Here is a 16669-nt window from a genome sequence, read left to right on the forward strand (position 1 = left end):
TCACAACCAACATACAACATGGCGGCAGCAGTGAAGGACCCCAAAATCTCTGAAAATCAACGTTAAAAAAGTTTGCAAGTCCAACCTGAAAAGGCGGCGTCAAGTCTGAAAACTTCAGTAAGACAGCTGAAAATCGCCAAAAGAGCTCAATAGAAGATGTGGAGGCTGAGAGGCAGAGGAGAAATCTACTGTTCAGCTTACTAATGGCTACACCATAGCACGTAGCGGTCTGTGAAAAATCCCAATCAAGCAGCAGAGTCAAAGAACCTGGCGACCATCGAGGAAGGGTGAGCAAACCTTGAAAAAGGTTTTAAAGCTTCAAATTAATGGCGCAGTAAGCAGGCTGCACTGGGAAAATTCCATTTTAACAAGCCCAGGTCCAAGATTGGCACATAGCAGCAATTGGGGAAAAAAAAAATTGGCTGCTCAATGTGATTTCCCCCAATGGGAGGAAAGCCATGGACCGGCCTTAATAATTAATTCCAGTGATTATTTAGAAATATGTGGCAAAATTTAGGAATGACTACAAAAGAGGGTCACTGACCGCAGCAGGTATCGGAAACCTGATCAGCACAATAAAACTCCATTACTGAAACAGAATTTTAAACATTTCAGGCAAACTTAAAACAGTTATGGATTCCAAATTCACCTTGCCAGGCCAATTTGGGCACACAGATGGGCCAGACCGGATATAGAATTGAACACAATGGAGGAAGAGATTTTTAAGATTCAGAACTGGATTAAACAATAAATCAGAGGCTAAACAAGTCACTGCATTATTGTACACTAATGGAGCAATTGCTGATGATGTGAGGGCAAGACAAGGCATTAACAAAACATCAGACAAATTATAAGGGTTCTTAAAAACATTTGACCTACATTATTCTAACCTACAGAGTAATAAAATATTAGAAAGAGCCAAGTTTAACAAAAGGTTCCAGAAACCTGGCGAACCAATAGATAACTTTATCAAAGATCTGTATTGGCTGGCTGAAGGTTGTGAATATGGTGATCTTAAATCTGAGTTGATATGAAATAGCGTCATAGTCAGGATAACCAACGATACTCTTCCTGGCCTAGCAAAGATGATTTAGGAGAAGGTGATAATAGTTAGTCATACAATCAGATATCCATCAGCAAATCAGAGCCATACTAAGAGTGGCAGACAAACCATGGCTCAGAAAACTCCCAATGACAACATGGCTTAACAAATGAATGTCAAAGAAACTCTAGGGCAAAAGACCTTATGGAATAAAAGCTCAAGATGCCATTAAACCATGCCAACTCTGTGGCAAAGAGCCTCACAGCATGAACCGTGTCTAGCAAGAACTGCAGAATGCTTTCATTGTAAAAGATTGGGACATTTTGGAAAGATGTGCAGAACTAAAACCTCTAGATGCACAGAGGATCAGGAGGGAATCTTCGCACATAAGGCCAAAAATGAAATAGAGGAGTCTCACCAAAAGAGGAACAACAATATTTCCTAGGCGAGATCAATGACCCAAGATACACTTTCTGGAATGCGGACATCTGTGCCAACGGACACATTGCTAATTTCAAGTTGCAGTAACAATCCTGTCTGATAACGAACCATGGCTAGTAATAAAATGCCTAAATCCAACTACAACCCAGTTATATGGCCCAGGAGGAATCAAGCTCCAGGTCAAAAAGGTACATTTACAAGCAACACTCCAAAATAAGAACAAAAAGATACCGGAAACATTAAATGTGCTTCACAACCAGGAATTCTCACTTCCGAGTCAAATAGCCTGGGTCGACCTCAACCTCATCCAAAAGTTCGAGATCATCAGCTAGCAAACATCTCAGCCGAACTTCAAAAAAGATTTTGCAAAACCGTTCACTGGGTTGAGGAGACTGAAGACAGGATAAAGCCTAATGCTGAGAAAAAATGCTAAACCAGTGCGTCTTTCCACACCAAGGAAGATACCGCATCCTATCATGAAACAGGTCTAACTGCAACTTGATGAGATGACCAAGATGGGAGTCATCTCTCCCATCACTAAGCTGACAGAACGGTGATCTGGAATGATTCCAGTTCCTAAACCGGACAGGTCCCTTTACATCGTTGTTGACCTGACTCAGCTCAACAAGGCTGTGGTGAGGGAAATCCACCCGATGTCCTCAGTGGACGACAGTTTGACCAAGCTCTCCTAAAGGTATGATATTCTTGAAATTTGATGCCAACAATGGCTTTTGCCAGGTACTGTTAGATAAAAAAAATTACATTGACAACATTTATTAAATCATTCGGCAGACTTTGCTTCAATTGTTTGCCTTTTGGTGTAACCTCAACACCCTAAATGTTTCAGCGAACAATGTCTACCATCTTGCAAGGTCTTAAAAAGGCATAATCTGCCACATGGATGACATGCTTGTCCATGGAGCAACTGAAGAACATGACATGAGACTTAAAACTATCTTGACCTGTTTGCTGGAAGGAAGCAGGACTGATACTTAACAATAAGTGTGAATTCTCCAAAATGTCTCTTCGATTTCTTTTGTCCACATTGTGAGCAACAAAGGCATAATGGTGGGCCCACAAAAAACAAGGACCATCAGTGAATTTCCAGCCCCATCATACATTCCAGTTTCAATGATTCCTGGATATGGAAAATCAGCTGGTAAAATTACAACTAAACCTAGCACAAGTCACAAAGCCCTTGAGACGCCTATTGAAATAGGCCCAAGCATGGTGTTGGGATGCACACCAGGAGCAAGCATTCCGACAGGTTAAAGACATGTTGCTCTCACCAGGTACCAGGCTCACTATGACCAATCCCTACCGACCGCAATCATAGCTGATGCCTCCTCTACTGGACATGGGGCAATCCTGTTTCAAGAGCAACAAAATGGGTGCCACCAACCAGTCTATTACGTGTCTCAGATGCTATCTGACACAGAAATGAGGTATGCAGTTATAGAGAACGTGGCTCTTAGTAACATGGGCTCTGACTATAATCATCGGGCTGAAAGTAGTCATCGAGATGGATCACAAACCATTAGTCTCATTACTGGACAAAAAGGAACTCGCCAGATTGCCTCTGACAATCCCGATATTCCGCATGCAACTAAAAGTGCTTCACTTACGAGACAGTGTATGTTAAGGGCAAGCTACAAACGACTGCGGATGCACCGTCCAGGGCCATAGTTGACCATCTGGGAACACAGGATGTTAATTTGGTCAATGGGGTCGAATCCTATTTCCACTTCGTGGCAACACGATTGCCAGTGAGCTCCCAAAAGCTACAACAAATACCCCAAGAGCAGATGCAAGATGAGGACTGCATCTGTATCTGTCAATACTGCATGCAAGGGTGGCCACAGCAGTGTCCCAGTGGGATGGTCATGAAAATATGCTTTGAACGATGTAAACGCTTCACCATAACTGATGATCTGGTGTAGATGAGCAGTTGGTAATTTCCGCCTCATTCTGACTAGAGATTCTGCAATAAATCCACCAAGGCCACTTGGGCATCAATAATTGCAGAGCACGAGCCCAGTCTGCAATGTGGTGGCTGGAAATATCAAGGTTGATCAAAGAGATGATTTCAGTGCCAGGTTTGTGTGGTGCACCAACCAGTCCAAAGGAAGCTCCTCATCTCCACTTAGTTCCCTACCAGACCATGGGAATGCCTGAGAATGGATCTATTCATATACAATGGCAAATCCTTCCTCATTATTGCTGACTACTTCTCCAGGTGGATTGAGGTAGTGTTTACAAACAGAGTCGGTCATTAGGTCATTGAAAGGAGTCTTTGCAACACATGGCATTCTGGTCCAGGTGGTGTCTGACAATGGTCTGCAATTCACTAACGACCACTTCACTGAGAACTGTGGATTCCTATACCTCCTGAGGTCTCCCCAATCCAACAACGAGGTGAAAAGGGGCATTCACACTATTAGAACCATCTTGGAGAACAAGGATTTTCCAATGGCACTTTTAACATTCAGGTCTACTTCACTGCAATGTGGATTGGCAACATCTGAACTGCTGATGGGCAGGAAGCTTTGTACTCAGCCTGCCATGCTGCCCAAGAATCCCAGGGTTAGCAGCACAGGACTATCAGAATGTTCAGAACAGGCCTACAGAGTTCTCTGAGCTTCCACTTACAATAGGAGGCATCATACCAGTAACCTACTCAGGCTAAATAAAGGAGGCAAGGTTTGGATAAGAAACCTAGGCAAAGAAGGGATGACAATCAACAATGATCTTACTTAATACATACTCCTGAAGGCATAATGAGAAGGAACAGGAGAAGTCTTATCCCCATTCCTCAGAGAGCCATCCATTATACGTTTGGGAGAACCAGATGCTGAGAGTCAAACTGACAATACACCAGGCACTGCAATTCTTACTGAATAGCAACCAAATCAAAGAGAGTCCAAGGGGAGACTACCAATCTTTCAAGTGTCACGACGAGGACACAATCAGGCAGAGTTGTGAAACCTCCAGATCCATTAAACCTATGAAGTCAGAGACCTGCAGTGATGTGACTGAGGCTGGGGGAGGGGTGGGGGGGGGGGGGGGGGTGGTGGTGGTGGTGCAGAAAGATTAATATGTAAATATAAATCTAAAATATATTTGGACAAAGACTTGGAGATATAGGGCGGAATTTTCCATGCCTGCTGGCATTGGGCATGATCGGTGGCATGAGCAGACAATATGGCGTGATTGGTTTTACGACGGTGGGATTCCAGTTTGTGATCGTCAGTTCAGCCTGCCAATAGCGGACAGTGTTTCCTGCGATCAGACGTTGGGAACCTCATTGTTATACTTCAGCATATCATTATCAGGCCAGATCACCAGAATAGTTTCCCCCAGCCCCACCCCTGGCAGTGTTGGGGGTTGGGGGTGCGGGGGGAGTGAAATGGTGGTTAAGGGCAGACCTGCTGTTGAATATAGTGCACAAGCATTTGGGGTGGGGGGTGGTAGGGAAGTGGCCACGCATTTGAGAAACTTGTAGAAAGTGACCATTCCTCTGCAACTGAGACAGTTCAGGCACAGCTACATTGATATGATTGGGGTTTGGCTCCCGGCTTATCTGCCCACTCAAGCAATGCAGAGGCATCAAAGTGCCACCAAGTTTTCTAGAGCTTCCCCCTCACTGGCACCAACTGCAAATTCATGAGCGTTTTAATGGACTGCAGAACAGTTGGACGACTGCACACATTGTACAATCTCCTTGCTAAAACTGGCCATGGAGCAGTCACAGCTGGGGGCACTCACAGCCCCTTGCAGCGTCAGCATCCTGGTTTGGACCGGTCTCCCTCATGGTTCAAGGTAACAAGGCAGCCATCCAGCGCATTAATCTCTGGGAAACTTGCCCAGCAGCAGGACCACTTGAGCAGCTGTCCCAACAGCTTCAATATTTTTCCAGCCTCCCTGGCCCTGTGAAAATATTGCCCCATGTCTATGCTTCTCTTTCTTTCTTCCTCAGGGTTATGCTAAGCTTCGCTCTGTCTTCTATTCTTTCAGGTTACTATTTGTAATAATTTCTTGTCATTCAAGTCCATGCCTTTGTTACCTCTAGATTTGACTATTCCAAAGCACTCTAGGTGACCTCCCACTTTCCATCCTATACAAATATGAGCTTATTCAAAGACTTTGAGGCCTGCATTCTAACTTGCACCAAATCTTGTTCATCCATCACCCTTGTGCTTGCTGATCTACATTGGCTCCTAGTCTGAAAATGCCATCTATTTAAAGTCTGCCCCCTCCCATCTCAGTAGCTTCTTCTTGGATATCTGCCTTTCTCTTGGAACAACTAAAATTGGGGATGTACATCATTGGTTGTCATGCCTTCAAATAGCCAGGCCCTAAGCGCTGGAATTCCCTGCCTAAACTTTTTCACCTCGATACCTCTCTCTCCTCCTTTAAGATACTCCTTAACTCCTTAAAACCTACCTTCTTGACAAGCTTTTGGTCATCTATCCCAATATCTCATGAGGCTGTGCCATATTTTGTTTATGCCACTTGAAGTGCCTCGGGAGGTTTTATGCTAAAGGTGCTATATAAATGCAAATAGTTGTTGCTGTACTTTTTCTTCCTCAGTTTTTAAAAAATGCTTCTTTCTTTTTACACCCTCCCCTCAGTTTGTCGATTTGCTTCTCTACCCTCCCAGTACCTCCTTTTCCCTCTCTTCATAATTATGTCAGTGCTGTTCTCTCTTTCCCTCCCTTCATCTCAGTTTCTCTTGCCTCCCTCCATGATCTTTACTTTGACTTCTCTATCACTGCTGCTTCTATCCTCCAGTTGCTATGTCCCTGCTTCTCCTGCCCTCTGTGTTCGAACTTCTCTCCACCCATAAGTGCATGCACACGTGCCATTGTTATGAGCTCTTGTCGCTGCTGCATTTCTATAAGACATGGTGTGATGGTGAAGTGGAGCCCCAGCTTTGGGTGCAGTTCACTTGCAATTAGAACAATGGGAGAGCAGGGAATAAGAAAAGAACCTGCATTCCATTAACTGTGTACAATTTTGCCCATCGTGGACATCACAAGAGAAAATCCTGTAAAAGATTCCCTTCCTTTCTATCAAAAATTAGGAAGATTCAAATTGTATTTAATATAGTCATTAAAATGCACAGAGCTCTTTTTACAAAAAGAACTCTCACCAATATCGATGCTTTTCAAAAAAAATGTTCAACATTTTCTTTGTTTGATTAATTTTTCTTAAACGCAAGTTGAGCAACATCAGAGACAACACAAGGCTCACCACCTGGCTGGGAAATACTTAAACCAAAAACCGTTTGAATTTTACAAGCCTGAGTTTCATGTTAACTGACTGGTTGGTGTTCTTTCCCTCAGTCTGATGTTTGTTGCTAACCCACTCTGTCCCAGTGAAAAATTAAATGGGTGGAAAACTCTGTGGGATCACTGAAGCATGTGTTCCCAGTACCGGAGGCTTCATGCTGACTGTAGAAATGTGCAAAGCCTGCACCCACTACTTTGAAAAATGATCCCATGAGCAAGCAAATCAGTGTGGTCATCTTACTCAGCAAGACAAGGGACTAGTTGGTCACATACACATCTATTCAACATACCTCCAGTTGGTGGAGCCCCATTCAATCTTACCTTGTTTTAACAAAACATGTCACACATTTGAAACGTCTGCAAACTTGCTTGTAACCTTACACGGATATCAAGCATATTTAAGAGTCTTAAAAATGAACATTTATTTTAACAGTAACTGCATAGCATGTTAAGTGAAACAAGCTACAGGGTGTTTCCTTCTTCCACACAAGGAATTCTACTAAATTTATTTCCAGTCAATTTAAGAGTTGTTCAAGATCGAGAGAGCTGAGCAACTCGACAGTTAACTGTTGGAATATTTTTAACTATATGGCAAAGGTTTGAGGAGAATGTGTGACAACGGGTTATCACTAATACAAATTGAGCCTATGCTGCCTTTGAACATGTTTCTCTTCTAGTGGCTGGTGCATGTTTCCACTTCTGGAGTGGCAGCCATTTACTCTAGCTAACTTCAGTAAAAATTATGCGAGGCAGTTGAGGATAAAGGAATAAGTTCCGGCTTCCCTGAATGGCATTTTAACAAGTACTGGATTTCTGACCCACTGAGGACATTATTCATACTCATGGGAGAAAGGTCTTATGTATCATTTCCTTCGCCCCTTCTTCAAGGCAGCATGGGCACCATTCAACTCTGGGAGGAAGGTATTCATAGTCAAGCCTGAGCACATTCTCTCCCAAGATCTCCACACATGCAATTTCTACCAGGATTCTCCGAACAGTGATCAGGAGTAGGAAATTCTGGCTGATTTCCCCACTCTTTTCCCTTCAGTCATGCTAATGATTAAGCTACCTTGCTAAGATTAGCTAACTTAGCACAGAATCAACAATTCCTGCAATTCATTGCCAGTGAATGACTTTATAACTTTGATGTAATTCACTGGTGCATCTGGTGGCCATTACCGAAGAGTTTCCTAGATTGGGTTAGTAAGCCCACACCAGAGCAAAAATATCTTACTGTTTCTATAAAAATCACATTGCTTATGCTGCACTCAATTTGTCTTTCTGCATTTCAACATCCTCCTACTTATAAAACTAAGCATATCTGTACTTCCCTCTTCGACATTTTAAAATAGCACATCTTTAAAAGTACAAGAAAATGGGTTCTGTTGACTCAAACTGGAATGTGCTCATTATCCCACGCAGCTGACAACAATAAGAAAGGTAGTGGCTATTACATTCCAATGCTAAGAGCTTCATTGCATAAAGTGTGTAAAATCTTTCAAAAACAATAAACAAAAAAGCCTCCATTAATGGCTCATTCTCTGAAAGTCACTGGAGTTACAAACATCTCTGTAAAATTGCTGATACATTTTTTGAAAGCCTTTATCGACTTGAGTAATTCTATACTAAAAGTGTAAAGGAATCTTAAGTACACTGTTTACTTCTTTAATGCCTTCTAGCTTTTTAAAGAGCACTTTCTTCTATTTTTGTTTCACAGCTCCCAGTGTTAATTTTGAACAGTCACCCAGTCTATGCTTAACAGCACAACTGGGTAGTCTTACCCAAAATATGTCACTCTGTTCTCCATTCTTTGTCATTGCACTTAATTGCTGGGATAAAGATTTCACAGATACCAAAGCAACTTCTAACCTTACGTGAGACTTGGGTACGAGCATCAAGAGGCTGTTCAACTGTTGGACCATCATGGCACAACCCAATCACATTCTCCAATACTATAATTAGAAGTGGTCAAGAGATGAAAGGATAATGATTACATCTACTGTATTTGCAACCATGGAAGAGTAGCCTGAAGTGGAAATGCTGAAAGTGAGATATAGTTCTCTGGGCGAAATGGTCCCTGGCACATAAGCTTCATTTGTTCATAACAACACAGTACATGATTCAGAGGACTTGCCAGCAAACTTTGCTCATGAATTAGTTATCAAAATTATCTTGACCTTAAAATGGGTGATACATAATACCACTGCTGTCCAATTGTGCAAATAAACTGATCCAAACCAAGAACTGTCTGCTTCAGATCTGAAATGTATTGAATATGCACAGTTAAACCAATATATCCTCCTGTAAATGCTATGTTGAGAATATATACCTGGCTATATCAAGAGTGAAAACCAGTAAGATGATTTATCCTTGAAGACTTTGAAAATGTTCAAAAAAATTTATACCTAGACTTTTAGTAATCAGCTATTTGCTACATTTCCTTACTTTAACTTGTAATCTTTGCAAAATTTCATTTCTTGGAATAAAGTGGAATAAATGGGTAATCTCTGAACTGGGACATCATCAGGTTTAGGGGACATATCACCAAAACACCCATAGATAACAATAACTGTCAGATGTAGCCTTATTTTAGCTTCAGTCAATTTTATGGTGAAAATTATTGGAGTTAAGATTGGAAATGAATTAAGTCTACCAAATGAAGTGATATAAATTAATATATTCTAATTGCAGTAAGATTCAAGAACTGCCACATGATGACAAAGCTGTGCTGTTCAGTAACTGCTGTATCTGAGTTTATTTTCAAATTAAAATGCAGGTGCTGCACTAAATACAAATAATGAAAACTACAGCTTAAAAGATATTCAACACTTAATAGCCTGGGACTCGAGCTCTGGAATTTCCTCCTTAAACCTCTCCACCTTTCCTCTTTTAAGGCACTCCTCCAAACCTACTACTTTGATCAAGCTTTTGGTCATCTTTCCCGAATATGCCTCGGTGTCAAAAATATTTTTTTAAAATTACACTTAAGTACCTTGGGATATTTAACTAGGTTAAATGCGCTATGTAAAATGTAAATTGTTACACTACATTCTTACGTAGGCCCATTTTTTTCTTCACAAAATAGGGCCTGAGTTGGATACATTGGGTTGTATTTTGACTGGCAGCAGTGAAGGATGATCTTTCCACCCAAAGCCAATTGATCCACTTAAGTGGTCAATTAAGGACCTCTTCTGCCATATTACCAGCAGCAGGCAGGCCCTCCGCCGCATAGGGAGACTGCCTAGTTAAACCTGGTGGCCTCAGAGTGCGGGCCCTTCTAAATCGGGCACTCTGTGGCCCACAGAATCCCCCTTCATCCAGCAGCAATGCCCAACCTTGCAACACCACCACCTCTGCCCTCACCAAACCCAGCCCCTCCCATCTAAGACTTGTCAGGGTCTGCCTGACTGAACCTGGCGACTGACCCCAGTCCTCACTCACCCCATTTTGTGGGCAGCGTCCACTGCTGCATTCTTAAAACCGGATGCAGGTCCAGCAGTGGCCATTGCCCCCAGCAACATTGCTGTCTCGGAAGAGCTCCTGATCCTCTGATTGGCTGACAGCTCTTGGAGGCAGGGTCATGTCTCAAAGGTACCAGAGCCCTGATGGCAATTAATTAGTTGACAGGTGGCCAAAAATGTGACTGGGGGCAGGGAGGGGTCCACAAACAGTCAAAGGGTTGCATCCGGTTTCAGATTAGGCATCGGGACTCCCACTGCTTGACTAAAAGTCAGCAGAACACTCCTGCCGAGCAATGCTCCCCACCTCCAGTAAGTTTAGTTTTAAAAAGAATTGCTTCTAAAATGTCATTTTGAATATTTGTTTACTAATTTAGTGCTGGTTAAAAGAAGAAATTGTATTTCAAAAGTTTTCTGATGAAAGCAAATATTGCAAGACAGTATCACATGACTAAGTCACATTGTTTGGGGATTAATTTTGCAGGGTGTTACCAAGTTGTTCACTGTGTTGTATGTGATATTGAACAATTTTCTCAGCTGAAATAGAAGTGGTCTGATTGGTGGAAGTGCATCAGTCACATGGCAATCAACTTGAGCAGGTTAACCAGGCTTAACATTCAAAAGCAATGAATGCCACTATGATATCCAAATAAACATTATCTGATGGATGCAGTTGCAGTACTGACTGTGACGTCAATGGACCGAGCAGCAGAACACAATCAGCTTGGGCCAAGAAATTTGAAAATGTTAGACTTGCATCAGGAAACCTCAGTGGATGACAGAAAACCAAAGACAAATTTCCTTTTCTGCTAATTTCTTCTATGAGGTGACATGGCTGCTTTGGTTATCTCCAGTTTAAGTATTTCATCTAAAAATACAAACACCTCTGCAAGTGGATTAAAAATAGTCCAAGTTGACCTCAACTCTCTGGTCAAACTAAATAGCTGTCATTTCACTTGTTTAATGCTTCTGACACATGAGAAACACCTTGGCTCCAAGCAGCTCCTACAACTGACTGCATTTAGTATTTAAAATGGACCTTACATTTGGCCCAATCTGAAAATACATCAGATGTCTGCTCTGGCTCACCCAGTCTACACCAGCTGTGGCTTCACGAGCTGGAAGCAAGAGACAATAGGCTGGATTTTCTTAGAGTCAAAAAGACTCTGGAGCCATTTAAAAATAACGGGAAGGCCCAAATTCCAGGACTCCTGCCCCCATTCTCAGCACCTTCCCTCATAGAAATGTCAATCAAGCAGAGACAACACTTCTCTGCACCTGTCAAACAAACTCACTTACATAATTCTTTTATAAAAAAAGAGTCTGGGCTTTTTTGTGATCTCTTTTGTCAAGGTCCCAACATTTATTTGCATAAGATTAAAAGGTATCAAATGCTTAAAACTTCTGTTTTTCATACATTAATGGAGTTTGATTGATACTTTTATAGGAACACCATTTTTTTCCAAAAAATTATGGATGGGTTTTTTTTTCTAAGCAATTTTACCCTTGCCATTGTTACTATAGGGTTCATTGGTTCTTTACTTTGTGTATGAACAGGCAGAAATGGTTGGCATGGGGTGGGCAGAGGCATAAGTTGGCATTTTGTTGGCATGGTGTCATGGGGAGTGAAGAGTAATGAGTCTAAAATTTAACCAAACAACTGGCCAGAGAACCAAGGTGGGCCTTTAAACCTTAGGCACCCCTGTGGCTGCCTCTGATCTGCTTACTGGGGTGATGGGCCCAAATATCCAGCCCCCACCTCCCTAGAGCAAAATTAGCACGTAAAGGGGCATCTGCTGAGTCGAGAAATTTCCCAACTTAAGCTCCCTACTCCATTTCTGGTCCAATATAACAAAAGACGGCAAAACATGGAGATTTAGGTTTGTGACCTTTCATCAGCACACAATGGTCGTCAATGGCCACACGCTGCATTCTGTTACCTTGGTGTCTTAGTAACCCACAGTTGAACTTCAAACTCAACATGTAACTCTTCACAAAGGCAGCCAACTTCCATCCGAAGAGTCATATGGATTCGAAACATTAACTCTGTTTCTCTCTCCACAGTTGTTGCTAGACCTGAGTTTTTCCAGCATTTTGTTTTTGTTTCAGTTTCCAGCACCCACAGTATATTGTTTCCATCTAAGTTCCCTACCTCACCCATGGCTAATGAAATCCTTATCCACACTTTAGTTGAGTCTTTAAAATTGCATCATCCTTCTCTGCTTTCTGTAATGTTCACCAGTCTCTGATCATCACTCATCAACTTTTTCAAAACCATCCTGCAATATGTCCTGATTACACTGTTGTCCTTATTGACCTGCATTGTCTCCCTGAGTCTAAATGGAGCAAATTGAAATCTTAGTCCTTATTTTCAAACAGTCTCCTCTCACCTCATCTGAGCGCTTCCTGCTTTAAAATTTCTCTCCTGCATTCATGGGTCTTCCTCCTGCAGTCATGGGTCTTCCTCCTGCAGTCTTTTGTGCTTTCCCCACCACATTTTCACTATATGGCCTTCAGCCCTACGTTCTAAAATTTCCTCCCTAAACTCCTTTGTCTTTCTATTTCTCTTTCTCAAAAAGCTTTTCTAAAATCATATTTTCAACCATGTTTTCAGTCACCTCCTAACTCTCCATCAAGGCTTGTTTTGTTTAATCCTTGATTCCTCTTGGTTTTCTCCCCTCCGCAAAGTGCCGCAGAATGTTTTCCATGTTAAAGGTGTTCTTGCCATTTTTAAAACATATTTTTGCTATTATTTTGTTGACATTTGCTCCAATTCAAATTTTCACTTGGAAGGTTATTTCTTCAGTCAGGTTTTTAAAAAAATTAATTTATTGCCTATCCCTAATTGCCCTTAAGGTGGTGGCGAGCTGCCTTCTTGAACTGCCTTCTTGAACTGCTGCAGTCTCTGTGGTGTAGGTACACCCACAGTGCTGTTAGGGAGGGAGTGTTAGGATTTTGACCCAGCGACAGTGAAGGAACAACAATATATTTCCAAGTCAGCATGGTGAGTGGCTTGGAGGGGAACTTCCAGTTGGTGGTTTATGACAGATACCTTTGCAATTCAGGTAACAGAGGGTGGGGTATCTATAGAAGGAAAACTGCAATATCATAGAGGATGCAGGCGCTGGGGAAAAAAGGCAAAAGAAAGAGAATCAAGGAGGAAAAAAGGCTTAAAAAGGCCGAACTAGATTTTCAGCTAGTGTGGTATTCTGATGCATTTTTAACAGGGTAGGACTTCTGACTATTAATTTTTCTTTGTGTTGCAGTAATGTTAGCCTTTGGCTATTGTTTCTTAATTAGAGAAGGATGATGCAATTTTAAAGATGCAACTAAAGTAGTATTGGAGTGAGACTGACTCTTTTGCAATTGGCAGGTTCAAGATGGAGTAATCACCTGAATAATGATCGAATTTAAAGGCATGCCATAGTATGCTGTCCTTAAGTTCCAGGGATGATAATAGGTGCAGTGGAAACAATTTTGGATAGTTATTTGCTTGCCCTGTTACATTCGCACACTGCTTTCTCATGTCCATCAGAACAGCAACCTCTCACTCAGCCCTATGCACCACACCCCCTTCACTCACCGGGCTGCACTAAGTAGCATTCAAGACTCACTCCTAACATGCACCTCACTCATCCAATGCTTCCAGCATCACACCCATATCGCCCATACCTCTACCCACCCCCCAGCTATTTAGACACACAATCACTGACACCTGGCCCTCTCTCTCACAGGAAAAGGTTGCCTCTAATAACAGGCACAGGCAGATGAGCCAGGGTTGGGGGGGGGGGTGGGGAGGGAGAGGTGTGGTTAGTCAGCTCCACAACTCCATCCTCCCAGCTCCCTAGAGGACATGTTGAAAGGCATTAAAGGTCCAGAAGTAATGAAGCCCGTGACACCTGGTGCAGCAGAGACTGTTCAGGATGATGGTAACAGACAACCTTACACTCTTTTCAACTCCCCCACTTCATTCCCACACTTGGATGTAGCATCAAGAGGAAACTGAAGATGATGTGACCATGAAATTCCTGCCTTGCTTCACCTCAACACCCTCTCCTTCTGCTTGGATGCTTTCAGATGAAGAACTGTCATCTGGACATCCACAACAGAGGCAAGAAGAGGGGGAAGAACTATTACGCAAAAGTGTGAGGCGACACAGTCACTTGATCTTGCAACGGCTCAGAGATTGGCGCTCTGCAAATTGTAGGGACTAGTAAAGAAGCAGCAGCAACACATGGTGAGTCATCAGGTATAAGTGGGCTATAGCCAGGCCAAAGGGGAACAGTAACTTGCTTGTCAGCTTCTGAAGGAAGTGGCAGGCAGATCCTGAAATAGGAGCTGAAGTAGACCCATTCGACTCATTGTGCCTGCTCCACCATTTAATAAGATCATGGCTGATCTGATTGCGACAATCACTCCATTTTCCTATCTGCCTCCACAACCCTCACTCCCTTGCTGATCAAAAAATCTGTCTAACTCAGTCTTGAATATATTCAATGATCCAACCTCCACGCTTTTCTGTGGAAGAGAATTCCAAAGCCCTCAGAGGAGAAATTCCTCCTCAACTGTCTTAAATGGTAGACAACTTATTTTGAAACTGTGCCTCCTAGTTCTAGATTCCCCTAAAAGGGTACATCCTCCCAGCACCTACTGTCACGCCTCCTTAGAATCTGAAGTCTGATTAAGATCACCTTTTTTGAATTCGTTTGGAGGTACAAGCTTGTTGAATTTGTGGGCTAGACTTTGCGAATTAAGTTTCTAATCCTGGTGACGCATCAGCCAGCTCAGGTGCATGATGTCAGGATAGCGCCAGATCAAGCTGTTCCAGTGCACACAGGAGATGTACATGCATGCGCCATTCTTCTATCAGCATAATGAATGGGCTGCACAGGCTGAAGTGCAAGTCGCTCCCGGGAATCAGTGCAATGGCTCTGTGTGCGGCGCTATTCATGGCAATTTCTAGCCTTTGATCCTTCAAAAGGAAAAGCTATCTAGGGATATATTTATAATTGGGCTTCTGTAGGCAGATTTTTTAAATTAAAGATTTCACTTTAAAGGTTTATTTGGCAGAATAGAATCAAGTAATGAGCAAAACTACTGATATGATAATAAAGCATAACAATGAGTTGTCTTCTTGATAACCTAATGTAAAAAGAATTTGTTACAGAAACTAGTTTGTTAATTGAAGTCATTGATAAGGGGAGATTCTTAACTAAACTCCTACTATGGAGTTATATTTGAATTTTGGTATAATCGTGTAATACCGAAACGTGGACTATCAGGAAGAGGGGGAGGGAGAAATGTATAAATAGTGGCAGTTTGTTCTGGATTCATAAAGGTCCAAGAGCTTAGAACTGTAACATGTTTGTGTCCACAACTTATTTATGATCTGGTGTGGTTGTAAGCACTATTAAGCGTATGTTCAATACATTTATATGCGCTGTATACTTAATAAACTATGAATGCTAATGTGCAATTGAACAGTAGGCAGAACATTTTAATCACAAATTCAAAATTTCAAATAGGAGAGCAGGTTGAAAAATTCGGCACTGCCTGCTCCACAACTCTGCTGATTTTTGGGCTGTTCATTCCAGGGTGCTTGGTATCATGCTCAAAAGTATCTTTGAGCAGTACCTTTCCATGGTTACACATTATCCTTACCTACTGTAGCTGTACAAGCTTGACAAGGTAAACTGTAGAATCAGGTAAGAGAACTGTTGACAGTCACAGTTAGTTGTCGAAGGGCTGCTTTCATCAGTTCTCAAATGCAAGTTTTAGGGCCTCAGTTCCAAACAATACTTTAATTCTTTTAACAAGTTATATGGGTGCTAGAGCAAACATACACAACATAACTTGCCACTGAATGGTCGTGATTGTTGCTCTACTAATAAAATGCCCCACTACATTAAATGAACAAACTGACATATTCCCTGAAGAAATTACATATATATATTTTCAAATGTTTAATTATGTTGCACCTGATATTTCTTCTGCAGAGATTTGTAAAACAACTGTGATCACTTACTTGGGCTGAAAAATCAATCAGCTTTGGCAACTGCAATTTGTTCCCTTCATCGCTCTTCAAGAAATCTAATAAACTCCCTGTAAAAGACAAAGAAGGGCTTAATTTTACAGGAGCACAATCAAACAAAATTCAGCACCAAGCCACAAAGGAGATATTAGGACAGATGATAAAAAGCTTGATCAGAGGAAGGCCTGAAGCAGCATCATAAAGCAGAAGGGGTAGAGAGCCAGCGAGGTTTAGGAAGGGAATTCCAAAGATTAGCACCCAGGCAGCTGAAAGAATACAGTAAAGTCCCAGGGGTTCTTTTCCCTCAAAATCTGGAAGGGTGAAATTGCGAATGGTGAACATATTTATAGTGGGAGTGAATTAGATGGGTTCCAGCCATTCAGAATTTGACTTTTTTTTAAGAAAA

General features: G+C 42.0%; 1 protein-coding gene across 2 annotated transcripts in view; it reads right to left on the reverse strand.

Moving 5' to 3' along the window:
* The window catches only part of hck (HCK proto-oncogene, Src family tyrosine kinase), a 111793-nt gene that overhangs the window by 6845 nt on the left and 88279 nt on the right, over positions 1-16669 (reverse strand). For both annotated transcript variants that reach the window (XM_041204074.1, XM_041204075.1), the window contains one exon: positions 16258-16334. In XM_041204074.1, coding sequence (XP_041060008.1) covers positions 16258-16334 — 77 coding nt within the window. The remainder of the gene's footprint in view (positions 1-16257; positions 16335-16669) is intronic.

The sequence above is a fragment of the Carcharodon carcharias genome, chromosome 14 (genome assembly GCF_017639515.1).
Source record: "Carcharodon carcharias isolate sCarCar2 chromosome 14, sCarCar2.pri, whole genome shotgun sequence".
NCBI classification, from domain to species: Eukaryota; Metazoa; Chordata; class Chondrichthyes; order Lamniformes; family Lamnidae; genus Carcharodon; species Carcharodon carcharias.